The sequence below is a fragment of the Sebastes fasciatus genome, chromosome 6 (genome assembly GCF_043250625.1).
Source record: "Sebastes fasciatus isolate fSebFas1 chromosome 6, fSebFas1.pri, whole genome shotgun sequence".
Lineage (NCBI taxonomy): Eukaryota > Metazoa > Chordata > Actinopteri > Perciformes > Sebastidae > Sebastes > Sebastes fasciatus.
In genome coordinates this window covers 37,398,628-37,410,219 of record NC_133800.1, presented here as the reverse complement: position 1 = coordinate 37,410,219, position 11,592 = coordinate 37,398,628, and the positions used below count along the sequence as shown (strand labels likewise).

General features: G+C 38.8%; 1 protein-coding gene across 1 annotated transcript in view; it reads right to left on the bottom strand.

Moving 5' to 3' along the window:
- Nucleotides 1-10,070, bottom strand: part of LOC141770041 (zinc finger MIZ domain-containing protein 2-like) — a 22,500-nt gene extending 12,430 nt beyond the window's left edge. Inside the window, exons 1-10 of the mRNA XM_074639647.1 lie at nucleotides 9,679-10,070; nucleotides 4,563-4,662; nucleotides 4,315-4,429; nucleotides 4,013-4,218; nucleotides 2,774-2,933; nucleotides 2,354-2,659; nucleotides 2,056-2,215; nucleotides 1,556-1,674; nucleotides 1,371-1,463; nucleotides 991-1,180 (exon numbers count right to left, since the gene is read on the bottom strand). Coding sequence (XP_074495748.1) covers nucleotides 991-1,180; nucleotides 1,371-1,463; nucleotides 1,556-1,674; nucleotides 2,056-2,215; nucleotides 2,354-2,659; nucleotides 2,774-2,933; nucleotides 4,013-4,218; nucleotides 4,315-4,429; nucleotides 4,563-4,612 — 1,399 coding nt within the window. The 5' untranslated portion in view covers nucleotides 4,613-4,662; nucleotides 9,679-10,070. The remainder of the gene's footprint in view (nucleotides 1-990; nucleotides 1,181-1,370; nucleotides 1,464-1,555; nucleotides 1,675-2,055; nucleotides 2,216-2,353; nucleotides 2,660-2,773; nucleotides 2,934-4,012; nucleotides 4,219-4,314; nucleotides 4,430-4,562; nucleotides 4,663-9,678) is intronic.
- Between the last annotated feature and the right edge of the window lie 1,522 nt (nucleotides 10,071-11,592).

Below are 11,592 nucleotides of genomic sequence, written 5' to 3'. Positions count from 1 at the left end.
GGCAGGAAACTGATAAACAACTATTTATAATAAACAATACAACAAAGTAAGACTTCTTTCTTCAGTGAAGATAATCTGATTACTTCACACATACTAATCTGATTATTTCACTGATAATCAGGTTATTTCAATAACAATAATAATGTGATTATTTTGTGATAATCTGCATCAATATTTATGTTTCATAAACCTGATACTTTGACTACTTATAAATGTAATAATCTGATTATTTCACTGATGATGGCCTGGTTATTTTAGTGGTTATAGTCTGATTATTTTACTCTTGATATTCTGATCATTTTAGTGATAATATGATTATTTTAGTGATATGATTATTTTAGTGATAATATTCTGATTATTTTAATGATAATATTCTGATTATTTTAATGATAATATTCTGATTATTTTAATGATAATATTCTGATTATTTTAATGATAATATTCTGATTATTTTAATGATAATATTCTGATTATTTTAGTGATAATATTCTGATTATTTTAATGATAATATTCTGATTATTTTAATGATAATATTCTGATTATTTTAGTGATAATATTCTGATTATTTTAGTGATAATATTCTGATTATTTTAGTGATAATATTCTGATTATTTTAGTGATAATATTCTGATTATTTTAATGATAATATTCTGATTATTTTAGTGATAATATTCTGATTATTTTAATGATAATATTCTGATTATTTTAGTGATAATGACATTATAATAATAAAATCATTTTGTGATAATCTGCATCAATCTCAGTGTTTTCATGAACCTGATACTTTGACTACTTGAAACTGTAATAATCAGAGTATTTTATTGGTTATAATCTTGATTATTTCACCGATGATGGTCTGGATATTTTAGTGGTAATAGTCTTATTATTTCACACATAATAATCTGATTATATTCCTCACATGTCACATGAAGACCGAACCAGGTGGATAGTATTATTGATAACCTGTATGTACAGTAGGTGTGTCGGTACCTGTAGGAGGAGGCGGCGGCAGGCCGGCCATGTTGGGTTTGATGTCCGGCAGGAAGGACGAGGGCGGCGGTTTGACGTCACTGTTGCCGGGCGACATGTAGGGCGGGGCCATGGAGCTGCTGGGGGTGATGGGAGGGGTGGGGTTCCCAGGGACCGGGGAGGAGGGGTAACCTGGCAACCCTCGACCGGGCTGAGAGAGAGAGAGAGATGGTTGAGAGGACCAGACAGTGATACACTTCTTCTTCTCTTATTACTGTCACAGATCAACCGTCTCCTGCAACGTTAATCTACAAACATCTGGATCTGTAACCAGTGACTCCAGCTGTCAGATGAATGTGGTGGAGTAGAAGTAGAAGAAAGAGACAGAGTGTTGGTCTCACCCCAGACGGTTGGTTGAAGGAGTTGTAGACGCCGCCGGCGCCTCCTGTCGTCAGAGCGCTGAGACCGCCACCCTGACCGTTAAACTGCTCCTGCTGCACAGACGACACCTTCACGTCACACCGGATGCTTTTTATATGATTATCACATTATCATCTGAATATACAACCGTCACAACGCTCCTCACCTTGTAGTACTGGGAGTTGGGGGGTCCAGAGGGGGAGTACTGTGGGAGGGGCATTTTATGGGTCTGATAGGAGGGGGAGGAGCCGGAACGCTGGGGGGCGGGGCCTGGACCGCCGGGACCTGCAGGTAAACAGACAGAGAAGATCCTGAAACACCTGAACCGGGACTTTGATGGAGCTACGCTAACAGTTTCCCTCTGCTTCCAGTCTTTGTGCTAAGCTAGGCTAACAGTTTCCCTCTGCTTCCAGTCTTTGTGCTAAGCTAGGCTAACAGTTTCCCTCTGCTTCCTGTCTTTGTGCTAAGCTAGGCTAACAGTTTCCCTCTGCTTCCAGTCTTTGTGCTAAGCTAGGCTAACAGTTTCCCTCTGCTTCCAGTCTTTGTGCTAAGCTAGGCTAACAGTTTCCCCCGCTTCCAGTCTTTGTGCTAAGCTAGGCTAACAGTTTCCCTCTGCTTCCTGTCTTTAGCTGTATTAAAAGTATTGTAACTATTGTCGCGTCTCACCTGGATGGTACTGCATGTTGGGGTTGGCGTACGGACCGGGGCCGGCGTGACCTCCTCCACCTGAACCTGGAATTGAGCCGCCGGCGCCACCGGGACCCGACATCACATTGACACTGGGACCGACGGGAACGCCGTACTGCTGAGACATTCCTTGGAAGGACTGAGGACGAAGGAGACGAGCAACAGGAAGGAGGATTCATTCAGATTCAGTTCTCAGTTTATACCGGGTCCAATATTTATAATAATAATGTAAACTCAGTTAATGAAAGGTTAAACCAGGTTTCATCTGGACTCTCACCTCAGGGTTGTAGGGCCGTTTGAGGCCCTGCGGGGGCCTCAGGTGGCCCTGCTGTGGTCCGGGGCCGTAGTTTGGGTGCTGAGGGTGCTGCGGGTGCTGAGGGACCCTCTGGGGGCCGCCTCCGGGTCCGTACATGGGGCCCATTGAGGGAGGGCCCCTGGTAGGTCCGGGCCCGGGGCCCATACCTCCAGGGCCCATACCTCCGGGGCCCATACCTCCAGGGCCCATACCTCCGGGGGACATGCCAGGGGGGCCGCGGGGGCCGGAGTGGGCCATGAACTGGCTGTTATAGGCCTGACCTCCCATCTGAGACACAATAATAATAATAACGTTAACGCGGTTCACGTATTCTATATTATTTATATATTCTATATTTCATCTTCATGTTCAGACTGAAACCAGCAGTGAGTTTCTCCTCACCTGTCCGTAGTTCATTTCCTGGTTTTGTTTCTCCTGGATGGCAGCGACGGTTGCCGTGGCGGTTGCGGTTGCCGTGGCAGCGGCAGCAGCGACGGCGGCGGCAGCGGCAGCCTGAGTGAAGTCATTAGAACCTCTGGAGCCGCCGGGGTTCGACGGGTAGCTGAGGACGGAGACATGAAGGTCGTATTTACATTTTAATCACTTTGTTTTATTTATTTTCTATTTCAAGTGTACAAAAATACATCATTAAATAGTGTGAGGTACAGAACTATCGGCAGTATGGATGATAACGTGCACAAAAACCCACAACTTATATGGTTACATTATTCATCTATTATTTATTAATCCTGTGATAACTTTTTGTTTAAATACATTAATAATTCAACATTTTTGTTCATCATAACTACTCTGATTTGACGGCCCTGTCAGATTCATTCATAACAATTCATTTAATTCATTTCATAAAGCGTTCAGAGGGTTCTTCCTGTAGAGAACTACATAATGTGGTACTATTACCTTTAGGGAAAATATGTTCAATGACAGCAGAACATGTACATACGTATAAAAACACCAGACAGTATATAGCACATCGTCGAGACGGAGCTCCATTTAGACTTATTAGTATTGTATTATTGGAAACTTTATTCTCCATATTTGTTTAAATATATTCTCAACTGTAATTTATGACTAGACAGAAAGACACATTTTACCATTTTGCATGTGATGCACTGAAATGACTAATAGACTCTTTATACACTCAGAAGTAACTTAATGAATCTCTATTTTACTCTTTAGTTTAAACCAAAACACAGTGTTTAAATCTTCTTAAGAAATTAGAAATCACATCCTATTTGGGAAATTATTGGGAAACTAAGGTGGTGTAAAATAAAGTTTGACAAACTTATTATGACTTATCACCTACAAAACAAATACACAAAATAAAACACAAAAAACAAAAACTAAATAAAATCACAAAAAACAAACACAAAACCCACAAAAAATTAAAAAAAATAAAAACACAAAAAACAAAATTAAAAAAAATAAAACAGAAAAAATAATAATAAATAAAAACACAAAAAGCACAAACACAAACAAAAACCATAAAAACTAAAAATTAAAAATTCATAAAAATAAAACAGAAAACAAATAAAAATATAAAAACACAAAAAGAAACACAAAATGAAAACATAAAAAAACACACAAAAAAATAAAAACACAAAAACCCAATCCAGCTCCCACCTCTGTGAGTACCCCCCCGGTCCTCCAGCGTAGCCCCCAGTCGTCCGGCTGTACATGCCCTGGTTCATGTAGCCTTTGCTGGGCTCTCCGTAGCCCTGCTGACCCATGTAGCCTCCGGGCCCGCCGGCCATGCCCGGACCCCCGGGGCCCTGCATCATGGGCCCCCCGCCCTGGTTGGATCCGGGTCCCATCCCTCCACCCATACCCTGGGAGACACACAGACACACACACACACACAGTTAAACAACACTTCTCCATTAATAATAAGGAATCATTCCACTTCCTGGTTGGTGATGTCATACCTGGCTGGCCGAGGGATTGGTCACTCCCCAGACGGTGGTGACCACGGAGAGGGATCCTGTGGGCTGATTGGTGGGCTGCTGCCAGCTGGACGGGTCGTAGGGGTACGAACCCTCGCTGCAAACACACATTCATTAAAACTATAACCACGCTGATGTCTGATCAATACTTCAATCAGGATCAGAGGGGGGTGTGTGTGTGTGTGTGTGTGTGTGTGTGTGTGTGTGTGTGTGTGTGTGTGTGTGTGTACCTGTGTGGGTTGTTGGCCAGTCCAGCCTTCATCTGGTTCATAGGGTTCATGGTGGGGGGTGGGGGGGGGCTGGTGACCAATCAGACAGACAGACAAACTCCTGGAGAGACAGACAGACAGACAGATGATTAATCATCTAAACTAAACTACATTTCCCATCATGCCTCAGAGAGATTTGTGAGTGATGAAAAATAAACAAACAATTTCAAGTTTTTGGGGATTTCTGCCAAACTACACTGAAATAAAATGTGAATTTGAGGAAGATGCAGCGTTTTAATCTTTCATTCATTCATTAAGAATACAATACCCACAATGCCTTGCAGGATGATCTGCTCAGAGTTCACTACTAACCCTAACTCTGCAACACATAAAATCACTATAATCATCTGACTATTGATCTGAAAATAACGTGGGAAGTTATTATTAGGAGGTTCAACTGATGAATAATTTTATTATAGATATTTTTAAATTCATATTTTAGTCTATAAAATGTCAAAAGATGAAGTTTTTAGATTAATTCAGACTAAACTATATTAATTTAATTATATTTATTTAATATTTTATATTATAATAAACTTATATTTTCTATTAAGTTTATTTTATATTATTAGCAGAAAAAAGTTCATTTTATATTAATTATATATTATATTTATCTAATATTTTATGTTAAAATAAACTCATATTTTATACTAAAATTTATTTTATATTATTAGCAGACAAAAGTTTATTTTATATTCATCTTATCTATTTTATATTATATTTATATAATATTGTATATCAAAATAACCTTATATTTTTTATTAAGTTTATTTTAATATAAGGTATTAAATATAATGTAATATAATAATAAATATATATATATATATGTATATATATTTTATATTAGCAGAAAAGTGCATGTTATATTCATTTTACATTATATGTATTTAATATTATTAGCAGACAAAAGTTTATTTATATTCATTTTATATATTTTATATTATATTTATTTAATATTTCATATTAAAATAATCGTATATTTTATCTTACGTTATTTTATATTACGTTTATTTTAATATAAAATATGAAATAAATATGTTATATAATAATAAATGTAATATATTTGATATTTATTTTATTTTATATTATTAACAGACTAAAGCGTATTTTATATTCATTTTATAATATATTTATTTAATATTTTATTTTAAAATAAACTTATATTTTATATTAAGTTTATTTTAAATAATTAGCAGACGAAAGATTATTTTATATTCTTACTATATAAATTATAATAATTATATTACTTTATAATAAATTGATAATTATATTAATTAACTAATTATCAATCTGATCAGTGGATCTGTACATACTTAACCAAATAAAAACTTTATTTACAAAACATACAAATCAAATGTGATATAATAATAGAATGAATTAGGTCAGAAATGATGTGAAACTTTTATAACAAACATGAAAGTAAGAAAGTAAAAAGCTGAGAGTGTGGTGATGAAATCAAACGTCCCTCTGTGACTGAGACCGTGAACACGAGACGAGTTTAAAACTTCTTCTAACGTTTCTGCTCCAAACATTTAAACGTTGTGGAGATGAAAAGCTTCAGTGTTTGAGAGTGACTCTGGACGAGTCACCTGAGAGGCAGCAGGACGCCGTCGCTAACACGCCAACACACACGTCAACACACACATTAAAAATACACATGAATACTCACACACAGTGCATCACATGCTAACACACTGTGGTGTTACGGTTCATTAACACACCGAGACCAAACACTGACCCCACAGACACCACACTAATATTAACTCACTTCTATCTGACTCACTGAGGAGCTCACTGGTTCATATCATCTACATTAACTCTGCTCAGGTACTCTGTTCGCTACCCGCTCAGGTACTCTGTTCGCTACCCGCTCAGGTACTCTGTTCGCTACCCGCTCAGGTACTCTGTTCGCTACCCGCTCAGGTACTCTGTTCGCTACCCGCTCAGGTACTCTGTTCGCTACCCGCTCAGGTACTCTGTTCGCTACCCGCTCAAGTACTCTGTTCGCTACCCGCTCAGGTACTCTGTTCGCTACCCGCTCAGGTACTCAGTTCGCTACCCGCTCAGGTACTCTGTTCGCTACCCGCTCAGGTACTCTGTTCGCTACCCGCTCAGGTACTCTGTTCGCTACCCGCTCAAGTACTCTGTTCGCTACCCGCTCAGGTACTCTGTTCGCTACCCGCTCAGGTACTCAGTTCGCTACCCGCTCAGGTACTCTGTTCGCTACCCGCTCAGGTACTCTGTTCGCTACCCGCTCAGGTACTCTGTTCGCTACCTGCTCAGTTACCTGCTCAGGTAAACCATGGATGAATGAACAGTATAAATAACCAATAATGTATTCATTCATCCATTCATTCATGTGAACTCTGATGAACCAGCAGCTGTGCGCTGACTCATTCATCAACATTCCTGGATGTAACTGAGTCATTAAACGCATCATCACCTGCATCATCACCTTCATCATCACCGTCATCATCACACTGATATTTGGATTTCCTTTTGACTGATAAAACATCACGGTAAAGCTCTCAGAATACTGCGGTATTTCTACTTTTACTGAAGGATCTGAGTACTTCCTCCTCCGTCGCTGGTTAACTGCAGGAGGAAGTTAAAGATTACTGATTTTACAATCTGATAATTCACTTTGAAATCATGAATTAAATCAAATTTAGTAACCACAGCGACGCGTTTTTGTCTCAAATTTAACGACGAAACGTTTTGTTGAATTCTTTCCTCCTTCTCTTCCTTAGCAGCAGCAGCTGAGGCTCATGGGTATTGTAGTATTTAAAGACAGATACAAAATCAGAAACAAAGTGTAAACAACTCAAACTGGTGGTCAGAGCATGAAGCTAGAAGATCAATCATTTGAAATAGACTTCAGAGTTATTGGTGGTTGATCAATTTATCTATATTTACATGAAAGTCAATAATAAACATAAACAGGTCAGTTTGATTACTCACCACTCAAAAAACCTATTGTTTCAAAAATCAAAACAATCTAGCAGAGTGATACTTCTTCCTCTAATAAACCATCTTCAGTCGACCATAGAGAGAAGAGACTGCAGCTCACAGAGAGGACACTAACCAGAACATCAACCACAGCTCACAGTACATTCATTATCTACAGCTGAGTCACTCTACTGGAGCTTTCGACCGCTCCAATGAATGGTCTTCATCTTAAAGTCTGCGTCTGTCGCCGGAGTCTCTGACGAAGAACAACTGACAACACAAACACGTCTGGAATCACTTTTACTGGGCGTGTCGCTGCTGATAAAGGTCACATTTAATTGCCAGATTTGTGAATGGACTTTGGTATGACGTTCACTCTGAAGACACACAGACGCACAAGGAAACACTCAGAGAACTTCCTTCAGGAAAACCGCTTCACTAGTTTGAGCTGTAGTAGTCTGCTGTTCACACACACACGCACACACGCACACACGTATGTATGTATGTATGTGTATGTATGTGTATATATATATATATACACACACATACACACATATATATGTAAACAGCAAACTACTTGTAGCTCAAACTATATATATATTTTTATTTTATGTATATACATGTGTGTGTGTATATATGTATATATATATGTATATATGTATATACATATATATGTGTGTAAACAGAAGACTACTTTTAGCTCAAACTATATATATATATTTATTTATTTAAATTTGATATATATATATATATGTATATACACACATATATATGTGTAAACAGCAAACTACTTGTAGCTCAAACTATATATATATTTTTATTTTATGTATATACATATGTGTGTGTGTATATATATATATATATATATATATATATATATATATATATATATATATATATGTGTGTAAACAGAAGACTACTTTTAGCTCAAACTATATATATATATATATTTAAATTTGATATATATATATATATATATATATATATATATATATATATATGCACTACACTATATAGTACTAACATTACTATATACTTAATTATGTTTATTAAACTGAGTCTCCCTATCCAAACTCACCAAACATCTAAATCAACCATAAACTAACCAGATGATCCAGCTGCTCCCAGATGTTCAACACCTGGAGACACCTGAGTCATGTGACCAACCTGAGCTCTACCTGCTGTCACTCTGACGCTCGAAATGGAGCCAATTGTTTTAATTGTTAATTATTAAATGTTTTAACTAATGTTGTGTTCTTATTTGTGTTTATTTTGCCTGATGTAATCACGGCATAATGAGAACATCAATATAAAAGATTATAAACGTATTTATAATAAGAATGATCAGTTATTAATAGAGCAGATGAGCTGAACCTGTTTCTGGTTTTCAAACTACCAACCTCTCCAGAGTGTGCACGCACAACACGCACGCGCCTGCTACAATGTTATGACTAATATTCAGAACAAATACCGAGATAACCCGGTCTGACCCGGTCCGACCCGGTCCAACCCGGTCTGACCCGGTCAGACCGGGTCGGACTGGGTCAGACCAGGAGGACTAGTCCCGGTTGTCTCCAGTCAGGAGACATTTTGAGATTCCTGGTGGTGTTGCAACCAGCTAGCAGGCTAATGCTAATGCTAACATGCTAACAGGGGAAATGAGGCTGTAGCTAGCTCCGCTGTTAGCTCTAGCATTAGCATTAGCATGCTACCGAGACGACAACAACACACAGCGTCCAGAAGCCGCCGTAAACCATCCACTAAACACGGCCATTCACATGAACACCGCGCTGCGGTGGCAGCGTCCCGTGTAACGCGTTACATTCAGCCGTTCATAGAGAATAAAACACCGCTTAACAACCGGCTAGCTGCTAGCTGCTAGCCTGTTAGCATAGCTAGCTGTGACAATGGAATGCTCCGATGCTAACAGTTAGCCTCCAGCTAGCTTCCTCCTCCAGAACTCAACCCCGATGTTCTCTAACATGTTGATCCGCTCAGAGCAGCCCGGTGCCGGCCCGGTGCCGGTCCGGTGCCGGGTACACTGCCCGGTCCGGTCCCGGTGGTTATAACAGATCCCCGGAGCTCACACCCGGACCCGGTGATCAGAACGAGCCTTCAGCCGACCTACCTGCTCTCTCCTCCCGGTACCGGTACCGAGCCCTGCTGCTGCTCTCCGGGGCTCCGCAGCCAGCACCGACCACCGGAGGAACCACCGGACGAACCGGCTCAAAGACGACCCGAAATATCCACAAATGTCCCGTTAAGATCCTCCCGGAGGCCGAGGACCAGGTCCAGCAGTCCCGGGTGTAACTCCAGCAGCTAGCCGGCCGCTGGGTCCGCTGGGTCCGCTCCCTGCTCCCTGGTGTCTTCAGGAGGAACCGGCAGCTCCACCGGGAGGAATCACCGATAGATACATCTAATATCACGTTAATATCTGCGGTAACCGGCGGTCTGACGGTCTGACGGGAGATCCGGTGAGTCTCCTCCGTGTTGCTGCCGGTGAGACACCAGACAGACAGGAGGGGGAGGAGAGAGAGACACCCACACAGAGAGACAGAACAAGCTACCTGATCTATATAGAACAGATCTATAGAGACAGGATCTATATAGAACAGATCTATAGAGACCGGATCTATAGAGACCGGATCTATAACAAACAGATCTATAGAGACCAGATCTATAGAGACCAGATCTATAGAGACCAGATCTATATAGACCAGATCTATAGAGACCAGATCTATAACAAACGGATCTATAACAAACAGATCTATAGAAACCAGATCTATAGAGACCGGATCTATAACAAACAGATCTATAGAGACCAGATCTATATAGACCAGATCTATAGAGACCAGATCTATAACAAACGGATCTATAACAAACAGATCTATAGAGACCGGATCTATAACAAACAGATCTATAGAGACCAGATCTATATAGACCAGATCTATAGAGACCAGATCTATAGAGACCGGATCTATAACAAACAGATCTATAACAAACAGATCTATAGAGACCGGATCTATATAGAACAGATCTATAGAGACCAGATCTATAACGAACAGATCTATAGAGACCAGATCTATATAGAGACCAGATCTATAGAAACCAGATCTATGGAGACCGGATCTATAGAGACCGGATCTATAACAAACAGATCTATAACAAACAGATCTATAGAGACCGGATCTATATAGAACAGATCTATAGAGACCAGATCTATATAGAGACCAGATCTATAGAAACCAGATCTATAGAGACCAGATCTATAGAGACCGGATCTATAACAAACAGATCTATAACAAACAGATCTATAGAGACCGGATCTATATAGAACAGATCTATAGAGACCAGATCTATAACGAACAGATCTATAGAAACCAGATCTATGGAGACCGGATCTATAACAAACAGATCTATAGAGACCAGATCTATAACAAACAGATCTATAGAGACCAGATCTATATAAACCAGATCTATGGAAACCAGATCTATACTGACCAGATCTATATAGACCAGATCTTTAGAGTCCAGATCTATATAGACCAGATCTATAGAGTCCAGATCTATAGAGACCAGATCTATACTGACCAGATCTATAGAGACCAGATCTATAGAAACAAGCAACCAGATCTATAGACACCAGATCTATAGACACCAGATCTATAGAGACCAGAAGATCTATTGAAACCAGATCTATAGAAACAAGCAACCAGATCTATACAGACCAGATCTATAGAGACCAGATCTATAGAAACAAGCAACCAGAGCTATATAAATATATTTAAATTTGATTTAACTCTAAATTTTTCATTAGAATTTTTTTATTTAAATTTGTATTAATTTCTTTTTAATTTGTATTTCAAAACTTTTTTATTTTAAAATTATTTTTTTGATATATTTTTTTTTATTTTTTATTACTATTTAAAAAAAATTCATTAGTTTTTTTTAAATTTGTTTTAAAATATATTTTTCATTTTATTTAATGTTTTATAATTTATTTTTTAAATTATATTTACACAAATAAATATGAAAATATGAA